The sequence below is a fragment of the Pagrus major genome, chromosome 13, assembly GCF_040436345.1.
Source record: "Pagrus major chromosome 13, Pma_NU_1.0".
NCBI classification, from domain to species: Eukaryota; Metazoa; Chordata; class Actinopteri; order Spariformes; family Sparidae; genus Pagrus; species Pagrus major.
Window position 1 is genome coordinate 9,763,116 of NC_133227.1, and position 21,520 is coordinate 9,784,635.

The window sequence follows — 21,520 nt, forward strand, 5'->3', positions numbered from 1 at the left end:
TAAACAAGCTGCAAGGTCTGCAGAACACTGTTTATATGTGACAGGGTCCGCCAAATATAAACAAAGTAAAACAGTATGAAATTGTGTTCAGTTTGTTTATTCAGTTTATTCAGTTATGAAAACAAAGACAGTTTGTTTATTTAGTGTGTTTAGGCAGAAAAGAAAATCAGTCAATAAAGATTTCTATCTTCTGATTTAAATTCTTCCCAAAAACTACATAGTTCATCAACATGTTTTTATTTAGGTATTTTGATTGATGACAAACTCTCCTGGAGAGAAAAGGTTGGTCTTGTCTGCAATCAGGTCACTAAATCTTTTGTCATTCTTAGAAAAATAAGAGTTTTTGTACACAATACATGGTTATTAGTATTATATTATAGTACAATTTATCTATATTTAAAATACTGTAATATGGGCGAGTACTTTTCCATTTCATCTGTACAAAAAGCTGCTGCTGCAGAAACAGTTTGTTAGATTAGCAACCTTTTCCAAACTAATTGTACCAAGTGCACCTCTCTTTTTTATTTTGCAGGTGTTGACTATTTTTGACATCAATATTCTTCAAAGCTGTATATTTTATTTTTTGTTTTTAAAGTGAGCTATAAGATTACAGATTTACCTTATAGTTTTAGATATTATTTTTAAATGTGCAATAAGTTTAGTTGAAAACATTAAAAACGAAATAAATGATCAACAAAAAGTGAACAAATAACTATTTTGACTGCTGAATTTAGCATGCTAACCAGCTAGCCCTGTCCCATCCTCGTCCAAGACCTGTAAACATCACCAATCTGCTGGTGCTATGAGCTTCCTGTATAGACCACTAGACACACAGCTAACTGAGCTAATTAGCTAACAACAGCTACAGTTAGCAGCAGTTAGCGGTTACGCTGGTTATATGCTGCCCACTGTTTGTTTTAAGTATGAATTCGCCAGGTGACCTGTTCTTACATATTGCACCTTTAATAACTCACAATTACATAATAACACAACTAGACAGGCTCAGAATCTTCATCATTCTTTGTATAAAACATCCCTTTTTAATATTTTTTAATCCCCTCATGTGTTATGCATTTCTGTATGTGAAAAAAATAAAACAACTAATTATGACCAGCTGGTTACAGTCCCACAAACTCACAGAGACACTTTTATTTGGTTCATATCATTATATCATTATAGATGAGTATTTTGACAGTTCAAAGCAATTTCTTTGGGCTCTAGTCACATTTTTGTTTGATTTCTTTCATCATTTTCGAAAGTAAATTATTAATAGGGCTCAGTATTTTAGGTTTTGTTTCAAAGAACAATCTAGAAATATGTCCTCATGCATTTTGGACATATAAACCCTGGAGAAATAAGACAAAAACACATAAATAATAAAAAGTTCCAGGTTAAAACAACATGTGAAAATGTTCTGTTTCATCTTATTTTTTTTATGACAGGAATTCTGGTTCATCCGCAGCATGATCAAAAACTCTTTGAACCCCATCTATATCTTCACTTTCTCTTAAATATATTCTGATCAGTCCTCAACACCAAAGGACCTTAACGGTGTTATCCAACAGAATGCTAGAGGCTATTTTGAATGTCTTAAATGTCTTCTTTCAGACTAGTTGGAGGAAAACATCCAAAATACAAATGTAGGTGTTTATTCAAGTTTAGATTTCTGTTCTGGAAATGTACCCACCACAGCACATATTATAAAATGCCTTGCTTGCATATTTAAACATAAAATTTCAGAAAACATGAATTAAAAAAATCGTCTTAATGTGTGTAATATACTGGGAAAGTTTCATGGTGACGCATATTAGAACATTTTCACCCTATTCAATTAAAATGTAAATGACTCAAACCTAAACCAATGAGCATTACAAGTTAATTAAACACTAGTTTCAGTAAGATTGATAATGAGAGCCGTGTGACTGAAGATGAAAGCCCTGCCAGGTTTGCACAGATGCAGACAGAGATGGAAATCAGATCTCAAATTGACAGTTGATGAACAGCTCTGGTCAGATTTATGTCAAGACGGTTTGTCAGCTCCTGTTCATGCCCGGCTGGGACAGAATGGTTCACTATAATTTCCTCCATCAGCTGTACCTCACCCCACAGAAATGACATTAATCCGAAGCTGAATTCCTCTTCTGTGACACCTCACAGGAGTGACCTTCCCATTAGATCCTGATGAATTTCACAAGAGTCAGCGGATCTTCAACTAATTCCAAAATTAAATTTATGGAAATTGCTTTACCTGTGGCCAGGAAATGCATAGCACTGACATGGAACATCTGATTCCCCTCTCCTCATTGACGGCCTTTGGAAATGAACAGTTGTAGTTCTCTTGAAAAGATCTCTTACAGTCTTAGAAAATTTGGCATTTCAGGAGTATATTTGAGCTGCAGTGATTAGTCGATTAATCAATTACTTGATCGAAAGACAGTTAAATTCCAAGTGTTTTCGTAATCCATTGATCAAATCAAACAAAAACAAATTGTGATGATAATTTCAAATTTTCTAGACTAAATGAGTAATTGATTAATATGAAAATAGTTGGCAGATAAATCAATAATTAAAGGATACATATTAGGTTTTTGTTTTTTTCCTTCCTTCAGTGTTTTATATCGGTTCTTGTGCTTGTAAAAGATCTTGAAAGTTAAAAAAGTCCACACCAACAGAAACTCCTCTCTCCCACAGAAAACACTGCTCCTGAAACGCCTCGTCAGTATTCTCGCCTTTAATTCTGTGACTTTGTGACATCACACTACATCACCATGTCACACATTTGCATAATTAATGCCTCGCGGCTAGTTTGGCTAGTAAGAATTAACTTAGAACAGCTGCTCTGTTGGTGTTAGCAGTGCTGGGTCAGGCGTGTGTGAGCTGACCAATCAGAGCAGATTGGGTATTCGGGGGGGGGGGCTTAAAGAGACAGGAGCTTCTTTGATGTATTGTGGTCTGTAAAATGGCTAAAATAAATCTGAAAATGAAAAAAAATGAACTGAAATTAAAAAAATATTCAAAAAAAAGACAAAAGAATATAGCGAGGGATGTGAATGTTTGATTAATTGTGATTAAACGTATAGTTCAATAGTTGGCACTGAGCTCATGCTTTAATATGATATTCATGTTTAATTGAGATTACCTACTCCTGTAGCAGATCAATGCAATTTATCTATAAATGCTTTCTGGCGTCTGATGACAAACTGAAATGTTACAGCACTGTTAGAAAAGACCCTGTAATACTGTTCGCATGTCACAGTGGTCAAGAATACAATATAGTATATTCATATGACAACCTGGGGCTTCAAAAAGCAATTACTGCTGTATAATACTCTTCTATCAAAAAAGAAGAGTCAAGAATCCTGAATCCCCACTCATCTTCTCCACACATGTCTCCTTTTCTCAATGAGCCTAAGTTCTCTCCGTCATCTCCCTCCATCCTTCTCTTCAATTCTACATCCACACTTACAAAAGCAGAGCTACAGTAGATAAGAAGGGATGGCAGGCATATGGTTAACAGCAAATAGTCTCCCTCCGGGCTTTCTAAGCTCGAAATGTGGCAAAGATGACTGGAGTGAGTAAGTTAAGGAACCAGAGAGGAAAGGCACAGCAGACAGCTCCATTACCTCCACACAATAGGGATCATCCACATCATCCACCAGCCGCCTCACCCGACCAGGGAGTCAGGGAGCGAGGGACAAGATTACACCGGAGGGTTAGGGACAAGATGGATGTGCTTAGAGCAGATAAAGAATGAAGAAGATAGAGGAAGCGGCAGAGAAGTAACAAAAGGTGTCGTTAAGCAAGGATGGGACATTTTTTTGTCTGTGTTCTCCCCATTCCCAAAAGGTGCCCTCGCCCAAAATCTGACACGGATTATCCTCTGCAAAATCCCAGCATCTGGAAATAGCAGCCAACGAAGGATGAGGAGGAATTTAGAGAAGTGGAGCAGAATTGAGGCGCTCTAAGACACGGAGAGGTGAGCGGTTTAGCCTGGATGCTTAACGCCTCATACTTTCACAGACATACAAAGCAGACGGGCAAGAATTAAGCAGAAATCGGGTTATAATTATATGAAAGAAATTATGATGAAACCAGGAAGAATCAGCATTGCACCTTAAAAAGATTCATTTCATTAAAGGTCCCATATTATGCTCATTTCGAGGTCCATACTACTATTTCAGGTGTCTAGTACAAAATGTTTACATACTTTAATGTATAAAAAAATATTTTTTTCTCAGACAGCCCATTGCTGCAGCACCATTATTCTCCCTCTGTCTGAACGCTCCGTTTTAGCGTCTGTCTTTTTAAGGCCCGCCTCCTGAAAAACCCAGTCTGCTCTGGTTGGTCAGCTCTCACAGACTTGAGCAAGCACCATGTTCCTACACCAGCTCTGTCAAGGTTTTTGCAACCATGGCTGTGCTGGGACGATGACTGTATCTGTGACATCACAACTTTACAGAAGTCCTGACGGCTCCTTTAAAGATATATTTAACTTTTCTGGATTAAAAAATGTCTAAAAATGACTAACGGTGCGTTTCAATTTGTCAAAAGTTAGGAAGGAAGTCGGTGGCATAGCCAAACAAAACCTGAATTAAATTTAAAAACATTACATCGTCCATGAACACTCCTGCCTGAGTCATGTTAACAGATTTTCCTCGGGCAATGGTGGTTGTTCAACAATGACGAAAACTACTCCCATGATCTCACGCTACGTATGTTTTTTTGTTTTGTTTTGATTGAGAGACCCCTAGTGGTAGAAATTACAAACTGTGGATTTAAAGAAACTGTTTCTGGGTACACACCGTGCACTCTAATCAAAACAGACAAGGAAATCTCACTTTCAACGATTAAGACCTTTGACATTTCGACTTTTAATGAGTTAATTTTCTTTCCCCACATATTTGTGGGCCGTGGAAATGGTTTCTAGATTTGTCCAGCATGCCACGGAGCATGAAAGCTGTAACTGCAGCCCCGATTTTCACAGCAGAACAGTAACCATGCTAACAAGCCAGCAGAGGCTAATCCCGCAATGTGACAAGTGACTGATGATGAAAAATGGCCAATTAAAACTCAAAATGTCAAGGTATCTCTAACAGGCTCCCTGCTTTATACAAAAAGTGTTGCAGGCTCTCCCGTTCACTCATGTCCATGGCAATCCTGCTGTATTTCACTCCTCCATCACCAGGAGCAGAGGAGACGAGGAAGCAGTGATACACAGAGCGTGATGAGGCTCCGCAGGGGGGCCGGAACTCATCAGACCCCCACAGAACGTCGTACAGCTGGACCTATGTTATACTCCAGAAGAAAAGAGCACCTGAAGGACAATCAGACTTTTCCATTTCATCCTCTGAAACTCTCCTCTTCATTTCTCTCCCTTCAGCTTCCCATCCTTCTCCCTCTGTCACTGTTTTCTACAGTATAGATGAGAATCCTCCCCCACATCATCTTTTTCCTCCTCTCTCTCACGCTCTCTGCGTCTCTCTCTCTCTCTCTCTCTCTCCCTGGCTCATGCAGGGGTCAAGACAACCCAGCTGTGTGATAGATCGCAGAGTCATTCATGACCTTGCAGTGGAAGCCACACCCTCTGTCCTCCACCTCTTCCACAGCACGTAAGCATGTGTGTGTTCATGCGGTTAAAGCAGCACCTCACCACATATAATAACATTTGGACTTGTTGTTTTGTTCCTTTGGTCAGCACCAGCACAGTTGTCACCGTTACCTAACGTTTCTCACTGGCTGTAGCCCCTGACTAAGCTTCTCTGCAGCAGTATGGCTGTTAATCTTTCCCAAAAATAACCCCCAACATCGTCTCACAGAGGCCGGCAAAACACTTGGTGAACGCTAAACAAAATGTGCATCTTCTCTTCTGTTTTCATGTTGAGATTTCAGGGTTTCACCAGGCACTTTTCTTCTCTTTGCTGCAGTGTTAGCCTGAGGCTAATGTTCCCTCCTCTTCATGAAGACAGGATACAGCAGCAGTGTACAGAAATGTATCCAGAATTCAGGTAGTGTGACATTTAGAGTACAAACAACTAGTCGGTTAATCCATAAGTTGATCAACAGAATTGACTATTCAACTACTTTTAATTGTTTCAGTAATTTCTTACTTCAAAAAACATTTGAAGATTTCACATAAGATTTTAGATAATTGCGATGAGTAATTCTTATGGATGCACAATATGGATTTTTTTTTTCAGCTGATACCAACAACCAATATTAACCTGCTTCTCATCGCAGATCATTTTGCATTTTTGTATTTTAAAAATAATTTCCTAACTTGTAGTTTATGCACATCTGAGAGGAAGAAAGGCTAAGATGTAATGAGCAAAGAGGGATGATTTAATATTCTATATTCTTCCTCTTTCTCCTCTTCTTCTTCTTTATCATCATAAACCAACTTTCGAGGTGCAAACAGCAACCTACTCTATCAAAGTTTGTAAATGCTGCTCTGGTTTAGTCAATGAAAGCAATTTGGCTTCAAACTGTCTTCCCTATTTATCAGCCAGACTTTTACTGATATGATAAAAAGCTGATAATATAAATTTCCCAATATTGGGCCAGTAATTTACCTGTCTGATATATATCGCAGAGCCCTAGTAATTTTTACGAATTTTCTGACATTTTAAAAATCAAATGATTATTTAAACAAAAGCTGAATGTGAGAATGTGAGTTGTATCCCCTGTACCTTCTTTAAAGCTGCTCATATGAAGGTACAATAATTTAGGTGTAGACTCAAACAACAAAGCATGTTAGAGGGTTACGAAGGTACTTACAGAGTTACATCCAGTAACTAATATTTTCAGTAATTAGAGATTTTACTCACTAAATGGAAAATCAACCTGCATTTGGAGCTTTGCAGGTGTTAATTGTGGAGCCTGTCTGAGTGTCTAAGGGGAGGGTGCACCCCAACGTCGGTGTGGTCAGGAGGTAGGGGGATGAGCGACGTTTAAATTACAATGTTACAATGGTAATACTACTCCAATAATAATCATATATGGACTGATAAGACCACTGCCGAGCTCAATGGCAACCTCCACTGGCCTCCAAACACTTACTTTACAACAATAGGTCACACTGCCTGGACAAAAACCAGGAAGAAGGCCACTGCAGCTCCAACACAAGGAGAGATAAAGACAAAAAACTCACAGTATTGATATTTTCATCAAAATGAATGAAAAGCAACACAAGAACATGATGCAGACACAAGCAACACCCTTTTTGCATAATGGGAGTTACTGGAGAAGTGGTCACAGTTTCAGTGGGACACAGAGCCTGCCGTCTTGACCGTGGTCTCATTAGACGATGGCAAAAACACAAAGTCATCACCACAATTTATTTGACAATACAATAGTGATGCTGTATATTGCACCTTTAACTGTGGGCTGTAGCTACAGTAGAACAGAAACTGTGCTGAATGTCCCATAGCTGGATAAAAAAACTAAAAAGAAACTTTTAATTTCTATTGTATTTATGCCGAAATCCACATAAAGATGATTTTCTGCACTCACTGGCATTGTTATGAGAGTCATCCGCATGGCTGTGCAAGCACACGATGACGCATTGTTATTCCCCCACACAGGCATGCAAGCAGATTACAGTGCTGCAGGGAAACAGTTAGCCTCTGCCCTGAGTGCGCAGCTACGGGGCAAACTTGGAAAACAGTGAAATTAAACTGAATTTTGTTCCTGCAGTTTCAAACCACCTCGGGGCATGTCATATAATATGTTTGGAGATCGGGTGACCTATTCCTTTGGAAATGCGCGCCGTATAAATCAGCACGCCAGTGTCACTGCACTCCAGACAGAGGGTCAAGCAGTGTTAAACACGTGACAAAACAAATCTTTTCTGACGCATCTTTCCTTCCTTCCTTTTCCTCAGCTTCATCTGACTTTTACCATTTGTTTTATACTTCAGAAGGGAGAAACATCAGTGGGTTGCTGCTGCATGCGTGCAAACGATTGTCTCGCTGTGTGTCTGACTGTCAACATATGAACATCTTAATGATGTTTTAGGTGGATTTTTGTGTGTGTTACAGACTCATTCTGTTGAGCTGACTCTGGCACTGCTGGCTGTGGTATCAGGTGACCTTGGTGATTGTGGAGTGTGTGGACAAGAATAATGAGACGTTTGCTAACAGAGACTCAATGGGACCGCTAAAGGGACTCAGGTGGGGACTGACACTGCCAGAAGATATTGCATCCGACCAGGTAGGAAGGTGAAAGAGAGAATAAAAAAGCAACGAGCAGGCACGGAGACCAAAAGCGAGCCAGAGTGAGTGTCACAGATATTTTTCTGTGCCCGACAAACACAACGTTTTGATCCCAAAAAAAGCATTACAACTAGATAAAGCTGTCTATAAATAAGCACAGCTGGTGCTGTGCTCAGGCAAGACTGACAGCACCGCCTGCAGATGCATTTGAAATGTACCTTTCACTATTGCAAATAAAGAAGAGATATGGCAGTACAGTTCAGATAGACAGATCACATGTCAACCCTCTTTCTACTGCCGACAAACATTTCTCCTCACCTGGCCTCCAACATCACAACACGTCTAAGCAAACATTCACAGCCTGGGGTGGAAGTGGCCGACCATTTACTAGAAACATTTGAGGTTTCAACCTACAGACCAACCAATGGAGTGAAGACAAAGTGAAGTCCTCTTAAGGGATGACACAACCAGTAACTGGGTCCATCACAACATCTGGAACTATTCTGTCTTGTAATGTGTCATCTGTAGCAGTGGTCCAAACCCTTTTGACCAATGCCCACATACGAATGACCCAGTTTCATCCTAAAATGTTTAACTACTCTGTAATTTTCAAGAAAAAGGTGCACATATTAGTGGAATATCTGAAAAAATAGGTGTTTTTCCCCTCTCCTGTTTCGTTTATCATCTCATGAACCCTCAGATTTATCTCAACCCCTACATCCATATAGTCCAACATACAGACAGGTGGAAAAAATTGAATAAATGAGAAGAGAAACACGACAAATGCAGCTTTCTCCATGGTGGACTAACCATACGGTTTGATGAGTACATGAATCATGTGCTACATGATCTTCACAGCCAACACCTTCGATAGAAGAGATTTTGGATGATATGCTTCCGACTACCATCATCAAATAAACTACATGATAGGGATGCACCGATTGTGTAATTCTGGGCTGATACCAGTGTTTAAAGTAACCATTTGGTCAATAGCGGATGTTTACTAGCTGCGACAGTGTCAGCTGGTGATGTTTTCACCCTATGAGTCTGTGTGTGTGTGTGTGTCATAATGACAAAATGTGTTCCTGGAGACACATTTTGTAGCCGGAACTAACACGGAAGCAGTTTTGAGTATTTTGCCAGGTTTATCCGTCTGTCTGTGGAGAGACTGTGTCACAACCATGCACGATACAGTCATGAAACCTCACAGGTGTGTAGTTAAGATCAAAATGAATGGGTGTGGTGTGACTCATAAGTACTGACTACTCATGTAATAATGTAGGAAGGACTATTGACTTGTTTACATGCATCTCTGCTGGTGTGTTCACTTCATAAGATGATCTCTAGATTTTGGTTGTTGTTTATTTTATTTTTGTTGTTATTTATTCCCACTTTTCTGGCCAGGGAAGCAAAGAAATCATCATTCAAGTCATTCATATAGGGGAAAAAACTATCATCAATCATTAAAGCTGTCACTACTTACATAGCCTTTCAAACTGTTGGCAGGGATGTCACGAGCCAGTAGCTCATGAATGTGCCAGCGCAGAATTGATGGGACACAACAGATAAACATCGCCCACTGCCATTGGTGCATGTCATCTTATTTGCGATAAGCCAATCGCAGTTACCAAGGTGAATATCAGCCATTACCGATGTTTGGCTGATAAATCTGTGTTCAATCTGTGAATATCTTTTGGGAACAGTGGTGCTCATCCCTCCATTACTCCAGGTTCCCTCTAAAATGTAGCCGCGCTGGTGCGTCTCAGTTATCCAATTCTTTCTAGCTTGCTGTTGCGGTTCGGTCCAGAGTTCCTCAAACTGTAAAAATATTAGCACATAAAAGGAGAGAGACAGAAAGGGCAAAGAAAGAGAGCGAGAGAGCGAGGGAGATGCTGTGGCAGAGTGCTGTGACAGAAGTCCGGAAGTGGATAGAAACACCAGGTGGTCGAGCGTCTGGAGGCAGGCAGTCAAAGAGCAGTGTTGCCTTGACAACTGTGATGCCTTGTTGATGATAATAGCTGAGTACCTCGCCGCCAGCAGCCCACACACACGCGCGCGTACACACACACACAATGTACATGTTTCTATATGTGAGCACTGCGTGTACTATATCTGCAGGTACACTTCCATTCAAAATCAATATTATTACATTATTATAAACAACAGCAAGCCTGTTATGATCCTTGCTACACAGGCAGCAGTGCTGATAAACTGATTCCGCTCTGTTGTTTGTCTCTGTATCAGCATCAGTGCAGCCAGCACTCTGGTCCAAGTTGATTTTTATTGTCTTCTCTCTCCTTTTCTTTCCAGAGACACTACAGTTCATCACTCGCCACAGGGCCAGCATCTCTATGTATAGAAAAGGGGAACATATCTGATCCAGCAGACAAGCCATCTGTCCACCCAGGCCGCAGTGGGATCTGATCAATACGGCCACGGCGGACGGAGAATGTGGCCGCTGTGGTCTCCCACATTGACTGGAATAATGGATCAGCTTTTGGGTCACAGTGGACTCATTGTACCAGCAGCATGACCACTGAGGTTCCTGCCTCCACACCTCTTTGTTTCAACTCTTTTAATTAAGGAGCTGGGCAACAGAATTCCCTAACAGGCTTAGCTATTGGCAGCTTCGCAACCAGAACTGATTGTTCAATTCAGGATTTAGCAAGTAAAGCTTTGTATGGCTAACACATACTGCTGTAATTTGTCAGGGGTGGCAGGCCTTTGTGTGTTAATATAAATAAAGAGTGGGGCCTAAATGCAGGTATTTATGTAAAATAGAGTACATTTCAGTTGAACGCTCTGATGAGCTTTCACTGATCTGATGTGGACCAATCCAGAGTCCTCTTCCCTCTTCCGCTGCATCAGCTGGTGATTTCTGAGCACATAGCCACTGCAGCATCCTACCACCTCATCCTCCTCCTCCTCCACTCTCTCTCTTCTCCTCCCCCACCCTCCCTCAACCCCCCTCTCCTCCTCCTCCTCCTCCTCCTCCTCTCCACCTGCTTTTAAATGCATGGCGTTGCCCTGCCAGGCCAGTCTATGCAGGCAGCATCACTCCTCTCAGCCCCTCCAGAGTGAAGGAGGAGGCCAGGGAACAGGATGTATGGTTATCAGCCTGTGCAGCGTTGTAAGGGAAGGAGACAAGGTGGCAGTGAGGAAAGCAAAGAAGCAAAGGAGCAAAGCCCCCCAGTTCTTCCTTGTAGTACCAATAATCAATAGGGAGATGAGAGGCGACCTGAATCGGGACGGCTCACCAGTCTGACTGAGAGGAAAATGGTTTAGCCCAGCTGTAGGCTGTCCTGCTCCAAGCATCCAGAGAGTAAATAGGCCACTGGCTACATGAAAACCCTGAAATAGTCAACCTCCAGAAAGCACTGCACTGGAATCAGGTTATAAATTATGTCTACATTATTCTTCCTCAGTGGCAAATGAATAATGATCACAGCCCCCCTTTTCATGGCAGATATGTAATATCATGCAGCACACGCCATCGTCTGATGCATGGAGGAGGGAAAACAGCCTGGCAGCATCCAGCAACACACACGTCCTATATCCTCCTAACGCATTAGTCCCCCAGACCCACGTCTCGCTGTACATTTCGCTCATCTGTTTCGTAACGAGGAAACACCAGTCATGTCAAAAAGCCCCCAGCTGGATTAAATCCTCTGATGTGTAGGGTAGGCCCAGCATCGCCGACACAACCCTCGGATGGAGGGGTAAAGCTGGGAGGAGGGGGCAGGCAACCTATATCTGATCCATAAATAAAATAATCGCTTTGTGAAGAGCAGCAATATAAAGCACTAACCGTGTCACAGCTACCTATACATCACTCCTCTGCGCACAGGATGCAGGGCCCTGCCTCCAACAATAGGCCTGTGCATAATTTTGAGCCATTCTCATGCACACACATATGTCGATGGGTAGCATAATGCTAGTCGGCCTTTGTCCGTGTTGGGATGATTTTGTTTCGGATCTCGAAAGAGGTGCACACCTGCGCGATTTCGCTTTTTAGGAAACCGATTTTTAAATCCGGTTGGGTCTTTGGGTGTTTGTGCGCAACATTCATGACCATCCGCGGTTTGGTAGCTACAACCTGCCTATGCATCACTTCAGGGTACACATCGGGGTCAGGAGAATAGCCTGCATACACTCCCCCCCCCCTCCTCCTCCGGCCACCATAGTTATGACTGCAAACGTCTCTCCGTTGTTGCACCGCAAACGGGTCATTTAGTCAACAATGGCTGGTGATTATACCCTCCATGCCTCGGTGGGGTCACATGCTTCATTCAGGCTCCTCTCGGGCTTTACAATAATACAGCTTTATCTCATTCCCCCAACACACAGCCTCATGTGTGCTGCTTTCCATCTGCAGGGAAGCAAAAAGCCCACATACATCCTCCGAACAAACAAATGACATCATCCTCTGAAAGCCACACAACCACGGGAGAGTGAGGCATCGTAAATAAAACATAGCGGGTTAGGTCTGTGATTGTGCTGTTGCTCTATGGCTGCCTTTCTGTTTTCTAACACTGCTTTATCCTCCACTCACCAGGTTCAGCACCGTCTCCACGATGTCCCGGTTGCTAACCTCCCCGACCTGGATCAGGCCCACCAGCACGGCGAATTTCATCTGGATATTCCTGATCGGGACAGCGGGGTTGATCACCCCGGCCGGGAGGACCATAGAGCCGGCTGAAGACACCATCCTTTCCCCGGTGGCGCCGGAGCCAGCGCCCGCGGCGACCTGCTGCTGCTGCGGCGGCTGCTGCTGCGCGGAGGAGCCCGGCGGCGGTTGGGAGTCTCGGTCTGTGTCCGCGAGCGAAGAAGCAGAGCCCGGTGGTGCTGAAACCGGCTTCTCGCTCGACATTTCCCCTCGGAAACAGGGAGGAGAGGAGCGGTCGCCGCTGTCTCTCACACCTGCTCTACAAGCTGCGTCTGTTGCCGCACAAAAACCATCCACTGCGCAGGAAGAAAAAAAACAAGGGAGAGCGGTGCTGTAAAAAAAAACACACTAAATCCTCAGAAATCACCCTATCCTCCTGAAAACGTGTAGGGATTCATAAGGCTGGCGAAAAGGATGGAGGTTTGACAGAATGATAGCCTACGCTGTTCTCTCTCTCTCTCCCTGTGTCTCTGCCTGTCTCTCTCTCTCTCATTGGCAGCTTGCAGTCAGTGCAGTCGTCGAGAAGACAGCGCCATGTTGACGCCCCCTGTCTGCGGCAGCGCGCTCTAGCCGCGCATGCGCACTCGGGGACTTCTCTGGTTAGGGTGCTGAAGCTGAATAACATGGAGCCATCCATGCATGGGTTCATACAGAGCACAGCAGCACCTACACAACTGGGTGTTTTTTTGTTTTGTTTTGTGTGTTTTTAATATTTAATGATATTTAAATGTGGAAAATACTGAATGCTGTGGCAATAAATACCGGTGGGCATGTTGTGGGTGCAGTTAAGGGGTCAACTTAGAGTCAGATGAAGCAGGTTTAGGGAGTCTGGCTTCCAGACGGAGGCTGTTTATATATTCAGAAACCATCCATCTGTCCCACTTATCTCTGTCCCTTGTACCTGAGGTATCTTTGTTTCCTCATTAAGCGTCACACAATTATTCTCTTGACACTCGTCTCTTCGTCTACAGTTGTCTCACGGCCTCCTTCTCCAGTCTCCTTGCCTGTCCCCCTCTTTCACTTTTCAAACCTTACTTCACCTCTAGGGGTGGGACAAATTATCATGACAGCAATACTCCACTTCGGAGGGGAGAACTACATGACAAAACAAAAGTAGTGCTGCAGCCCTGCTAAGAACACTCCACCACCCTGCCAGCTAAGGAAAACTACATTTACCACTCACAACACTAGTGAATGTGGCTTGCTAGCAAATGTCAGCTAACCAGTAGCTAACCTAAAGAGCGACCTGTAATTCAGAGCAGAGAAAATGATGAGTAGTAACGATTATAAAAGTGCTTTTACTGCATTCAATGGGAGAAGAAGAAAAAAAAGTCGAACATATCTTTTGAATTAATTACTAGAGGTCAGCCAACAACGACAGACTCAGATTCCCACACATGTACCGCAGGCCTACCTGCATCCTGTTCCACTGAGGGCTATAGAGGCACAAGTGCTTTAATTGTGTGTTAATAATATTATTAAAATAACATAGTTGAGTTTATATTGATATATTGGGGACGTCACACTCAGAGTGGGAAACTTGAATGCTATGATAATGTTATGCTGCTGTGTTCCTGGTTGCAATGTACAAAGTTTTACAAATTATTATCATTTTACCACTTTCTGATTGATCAGCAACTGAAAAGATGACAGATAATAAAAACATCAGGACATCAGGTCATACTTAGATAATACACATACATACAAGATAAAACAACATATTCGATAACAGTTAGCTAACATTAGCATTCAACAACTTCCTAGCTAACATTACCGTTTGATTACACCCTGTGTGTTTCACATCCAGGTTTAAATAAATGTGTTAGCTGTTGTCTAATGGAAGCTAATGGGTTCTCAGATATGTGGTTTTACTTTGAAATATGGCCTCCAGATTTTCACTATCCACTGTCTTTTCAGTTGCTGATTAACTGGAAACCTGTAAAATGATAACAATTTGTCAGATTACCTACGTTTGTACAATTTGCAACAATAACATAACAATAACATTATCCAGACATTCAAGTTTCCCACCCTGACAATGGCCGCCGTGTGGATAAGGTCAATTCCTGCAATTTGTCTTTTTCTGGGTATTTTGTATTCTTTAGTTAGAGAGATATTGTGCTGTATCATTGTGTAGCAGTGTGAGGATTACCATAAATTCACTGTATACTATCGTTATCACGGACAACGTGTTGTGAATTATATTGTAACGTACTCTGTGATTCGCACCCCTACCTCTCTTCTTTATACTCCTCATTCTGTTTCACAAAGAGCCATTTCTATTTCCTACAGGCCTTAAAGTAGAATAATTGCCCTAAAATTATGCTCTATGTATGGCAGGAAAAAGGAGGGCACACTAGGCGTAGAAGCCTTCAGGCTGAGAGCCAGTGGCACACACGCACATACAGTATGTATGCAAATGGTTGCTGTATATATTCAACTACAGTGTCTGCTGTATGAATTCAGTCTGGATGATGCGGCAGTGTCCTGCATGCTTAACTGTGTCAAGATGTTTCTCTCTCCAATTTTTTGATGTCATGCTCTCATTGAGTCTCTTTGAGCACCGACTCAAAGGTCCAGCCACACACACACCTACAGTATCCTCTGGGGGCTGCTCAGATTGTGGTTACTGGTTCACTACCTGTGTGCATACATAAGCCTGTTTCACACTCCATGTGTTCTTCCAACAGGGCACATCTGCTGGGTAGGATTTCCATTAGCAAGGTGGCTATAGAGGCTGATTCGTCACTCTGTCTGTGCATGTTTGTCCGTGTGTGTGTCTGTCTGAGTGTGTTTTCAAATAGACAGTAACAGCAGCCACGTTTCGCTCCTCATTTTCTTTGAGATGATGACCGTTGACAGAGGGGACAAGGCGAGGGCGACACGGGAGTGACATTTTCTGGCTGTGCGTTTGTGTGTGAGTGTGCGTTTCACATTTTAACGCACGTGGTTGCGTGCGCGTGAGATCATTAGAGAATTTTCCAGATGAGCAGAGGCCATCTCTGTTTTTTTTTTTCCCAACCCAATCTTCAGCACAAAGGAAATGAAGCAGACACACACACTCTGTCAAACGCACACTCACACACAACGCCTGCATCTGTTACACACTTCCCTCACACTCAGAGAAGTAATTTCTCAAACTAACACATGCTATCTTACTCTCTGATGTGCACACACACACACACACACACTCACACACACACAAGTACAATGGCAGGCACACAAACACACTCGTCTTTGTTTCCCGACAAAGGCCTGCTTCTGCAGCTTTGTCATGATTTCACAAAAGACTTCTTTAGCAGAAAGAGTGGTCTTAACCGGGATCTGGTTGGAGATTGGGGAAAAAAGCCCTAACATTGTTCTTCTTTGCTTTTCTTCCCTCACTCACTCTCTCTCTCTCATCTCTCCTCGACCTCGTCTTTCTTCTCCCCTCCCTCACCTCCAGCAGAGGTGCAGTACGCAGGCAGGCAGGCAGGCAGTCATTTACCTCCCTGGTCTGGTGGACCTTTGTAGAGATGTGCAGAAGTAGAGCCAGTGTCCTGTGTGGGCTGATGATCAGAGTGCTGGAGCTTCAGAGGGGATCGGGACAAAGAGAGAGCAGCCGAGGTGACGTCTGTCAGAAAGGGTCTGATCAGTGCATATTGGAGAAAATGCTGTTTGTTTTCTTGGCAATTTTTTTTCCTGTGTAGTGGTTGTGGTGAGAGTTGGTTTGACAAGTATCTACGATCTGCTGTTACCATTTAAACGACTGATAATTCAATCGAGGCCTTTACAGTAAGTATAATAATAAGTGTGAAAATAGCAAAACGAGAATGGCACTCAGTAGAGCGCATCTCCGCCTCCACCGAGGCTAAACAGTCTCCTTTAATTTAATCAAGCCTAATTCAATATCAGACTGGATAGCCCTGTATCACTCCAACATTTAAACCACCCATAACTGTTGGTCGTAATTTATGATCAACGATCTGTAACAGACAACCATTAGGACAACAAAACAATACAGATGGAATCACAATCTCCATTGTGATGTGGAAGAATAAAAAAGAGAAACAATTTAAAATTCAAGCTGAAATGAAAAATGCCTTTTCAGCAAATTTAGATCACATCCACAGGGACACGTTGCACCTATTTAACAATATATGTCCCAAAAATTACACAGAATCAATTTCTTTGTGTTTTTCTCGTGATAAAAACCCAATCATGTCTTCTTCCTGTAAAACTAAACATCACGTGTGCTTACATAAGATTGAACCAACCTCGTTCAACCAATCACATAACCGAGATTTCATTTCAGAAAGACGCCGCTGAAGCTGACCTTTTCTGGGGGGTGGGCTTCACTGATTACTGTACCAAAACACAATTTTCTAACTTTATTTGCTGATCTGGGTAAAACTGGATCATATTTTATTAAGAAAAAGTTTTCTGGTTTTCCTTCATCTGATCTGGCTGAGCCCTCTGTGATTTATGGCGTTTCCTGATAAACAGATGGCTTTACCTTTGGCTAAAGTTACCACTAACAGCAGCTAACTGTACCGGGCTCCAAACGAACACAGCTGGTGTCGGGACAGACCGACTGTCCAATCCATTCCGGCTGGAATCCAGTACTGGGGTGGTTTATGGAGTTAAGCTGCCTTCAGACATATTAGCGATTGCTTGTTTAGTCATGCAGCTCACGTTAGCGCTGCAATTAGCTGACTAACGTTCGACCTCGGGTTGCCAGGAGCCAAACCTGGCAAGAAAACCATCTTAGTCCTCTAATCACCTAATCAGGTGATGGAATGTAACTAAGTATATCTACTCAAGTACTCTGCTTCAGTATAATTTTGAGGTACCATTTTCTGCTGCTTCATACTGTCACTCCGCTACATTTTGGCAACAAATATTGTACTTTTTACTCCTCTACATTTATTTGTTAACTTTAGTTACTAGTTACTTTGTAGATTACTCTTGCATCAGAGAAAAAAATATCACTATTGAATGAATTCATTTGATCAGCGATTGGATTATCTCTCCAATAATCAGACAAAAGGCTGAATCCCTGGGAGCGCACTGTTGTGCAAATCGACTTCTTTGACATCTAGCTGCATGGCGGGGAGCGTAAGTCATGTTCAGCACTAACACCATTGGCTACTATAAACACCGTTTTTATAGGAGACATTTAAATATGACTTCTCTGACTTCTGTTTCATGAAGACTTAAATGATTACAATGGAAACATTTCCTGGATCCGTCCTTTTTATCCGGATCCGCACCAAGAGGTAATGGGATCTATTCTGGGCTGAGACCCATCCCCCATCCTCCAAAGTTTCATGAAAATCCATTCAGTAGTTTTTGTGTAACCGCGCTGACAAACCAACCAACAAACGAACATGGATGAGAACATCACCTTCTTGGCGGATGTAATACATTTGACTTAGTATATTCTGCTTTCCTATTAAGGACAAGTGAAAAGCAACCTTGTTTATGTGCAACGGGCTGACCTCACACAGATAGAAAACAGATATTAACTTCCTGTTTTCATAGACGGTCGTGAGTCATCATCAAGATGTGTGTGTGTGTGTGTGTGTGTGTGTGTGTGTGTGAGAGAGAGAGAGAGAGAGAGAGAGAGAGAGAGAGAGTCATAGAGATAGGCGATGGAAAAAGCTGATTGCAGAGCTAGCTCAACACAGCAGCTTGTTGTCTCTTCATGTGTTTCATTATTAATCAATTTCATATTACTTCAGTAGACAATCAAATGTTTTTCCGCCAACATTTACTGATTCAAAGACTAATGAGCTAAATTAGCTGGAATCAAATGCCTTTCCGTTGTTAACTTTGTTGGTTTCTGAATCGTTTTTCTCTGTTCACAATTCTTTTTCAGATAAAAGATACTGATCATGTCATTTTGATGGTTCAAAACAAGGTAATCATTTATAATAAGTAAGTTTCAGTCATATGTTCTGCCATCTTATTATCTGCAACATTTCCCTTATACAGTACAAAATCATCCAACTCAAAAAGTTATTGAGTTTAATTTTCTTTCAATACATGAAGCCAGTGGGGTCCCAGTGCACTTTCATTAGTTTCTTGACATTAATGTCTGTGTAAGAGCATTAATCAAGTTACATGTATTAATCTCTTTGTATTGCCAATTTCAAACGTAACCTAAAAAATGAGATCTTCCCTGACTTTATCTGCTGCCTAAATTAGCTCGCTTACTGTTTGCAAATTCTCCGTTAACATTATGAAACAACCAAAGCCAGATCCATGCAGCATAGCTAAGTTACAGATATCGGGCTAACCAAGCCCCCAGGAAGAGCCCCGGGCTTTGAAGCCAGTTTTCATAATGGCCAAACTGTGTAATTACAACGCCACTGAGGCCCAAAAAGACTTTTCCCCATAAGCTTACATTGTGAAAGAAGCAGTTGTAAAACGGTGGATACATTTTTTGGAGTGTCACAACCCAGTAACAGTACAAAGCAAAGGTGTATAAGTTACAGTTGCTTTCTACTATCCAAGAGCAATGCAAGAAAAGAAAAAATAATTTTAACCTAAGCTAAGCTAAGGTTAGCCAGCTAGCCATCCACCCTACGTGGTATGGATCTTTTGTTGGTTGTTTTGTAACGTCAGCTAGTAAGTATGACCCTGAGCTAATGGTCGAAATAAAATATACACCGTTCAGCCAAAACATTAAAAAGCTCTAAGAGGTGAAGCGAATAACAGCGACCTTCTCTTTACAATTCATGTTCTGCTTGGAAACCTTGCTGTAAATAGACTGAAAGACCTTGAGTCCGCACTCTAGGGGCATTAGACAAGAGGTTGAGATTTTCGAGGGATGACATTATTTTCTTAGTGGCTCTCTTACTGAGATCCTCTGCAATCTTGGGACCAAGTACTTTCAACAAGCAGGTCATATTCCCTGTCGCTTTCACTCAGTGACTCTAATTCTGCAGGAGTTGCAGAGGACAATCCTCAGAAGACACCACAGAGTAGCTTATTACAGATAAAAAGAGTGGCTATGTATCAGTCGGAGGGAAAGAGCCCATAAGAAAATAATGTCATCCTGCTGAAATCTCATAACCTCAGTAATGCTCATCGGCGTTATTTAAGGATTACACACTCTTCCACTGGTTAAGAAGATTAGACCATCTTCGCTCTTATGAATCTCTTCAAACCAGCATCTGGTTGCACTCAGAAGTGCAATAATGAAGGTTTAAACAAGCCTCCTTTGTCTTTGTCAGAGAAAGATTAGGGAGATTTTTGATTTCTAGAGGACAAGAACAAAATGTTCCACTCACAAATATTTTTAAAACACATGATTCTATGTCAGAGTTCCCCATTTTCATTGGTTTGTGTTAACACTCCCTTCGGTCTTGAAAGCTGTCACCAGGAATGAAGGATCCAGCTCTTTGACAGAGGTCACAACCTGGGATCAAGGACTCGACTCTGTAACTGGGCTGGAGCACATGGCTCCTGAACTGTGGTGGTGGCCATGAATAACGCAGCTGAGATGAAACAGACACTTCAGTTTGATGGAAAAGCCCACATACAGTATGTGGACCTCAAGGCTATTGAGTTAGCAAGGCCAGCTCTGAAAATATGTACACCAGAGAACGGACAACACATCTGCTTGTTAGCAGCGTCTCCATTTTTGTGTCCAGCGTACGTGACAATGATCTAGTACGGCTCAGTCTTTTCAACCACACGGACCCTCGACCCCCCTGATGAGTCAATTATCATGCAGCCGAGCAGAGTTCAAACCAGCAGAACTTTATTTTAAATTCCACTCAAGGTCTCAGGATTTTCCAAACATATCAGATCTGTCATGTTAGTTTGGCGTGCATGGCCTGATTCACAAAACACCCAGGATTTACTATCTGAAGGTACGGCCTTAAAACAAAAACATACAGAGTCGGGACATTTTACTTATTATAAAAGTGTGATGTATCTTTATATATCTTCAGAGCCAGGGGAATACAATCGTATTTAACTGCTCGTATTGTTGAACAGTGTGAAAAATATGTTGACTTTTCTGAAGACATGTATTCATTAACTAAAGGGAAAAGAGTTAAAGTCTCTGCGAACGCATGGCACACCCACACAGGTGTTGATTAAACGTGCTGTCAGGACACTGTGGGTTTGTACAGATGGGTGAAGGTGCAGCCAGATACCACATGTAGTGAACAGAGTCCTAATGAGCGGGATGAATCTGTAAAAGACTTAAAGCTGATAGAAAAACACAAAGGCAACAGGGAAAAGAACAAGGACAAACTATGAATGACAGGGAGATGAAGTTACCAACATTCATTTATCCTTTATTTGTGCAGAAACACCTCATGAGTTGAATCTGCAGCTACTTTACGGAGCTTTAGCCACAACTTTACTGTTTTGGTTCACTCTGGCCACTCTCACCGTGTCTTCAATCAAAAAAGTCCTTCACAACAGCAGCACGTGTTGTAAAAACGACCTTCTGGGTTTTATTCAAAGCTCGCTGGGTAATTCATTTTTCAGGAAATCAAGATGCTTCGCTCAAATGTGACTCAAATATAATAGGAAGACATGAGAGGCACAAACTGCGGTCACTTCGACCTCAAGTGTTTGCAGGTGAGATACCTGAGCCAATGAGCCTGAGAGGGAATCAAACAAACCTTTATCATGGCATATT

General features: G+C 42.1%; 1 protein-coding gene across 2 annotated transcripts in view; it reads right to left on the reverse strand.

Moving 5' to 3' along the window:
• nbeaa (neurobeachin a) overlaps positions 1 to 13,080 on the reverse strand; it is a 109,864-nt gene extending 96,784 nt beyond the window's left edge. For both annotated transcript variants that reach the window (XM_073480099.1, XM_073480100.1), the window contains exon 1: positions 12,763 to 13,080. In XM_073480099.1, the coding sequence (XP_073336200.1) occupies positions 12,763 to 13,080 (318 nt within the window). The remainder of the gene's footprint in view (positions 1 to 12,762) is intronic.
• Positions 13,081 to 21,520: the final 8,440 nt, after the last annotated feature.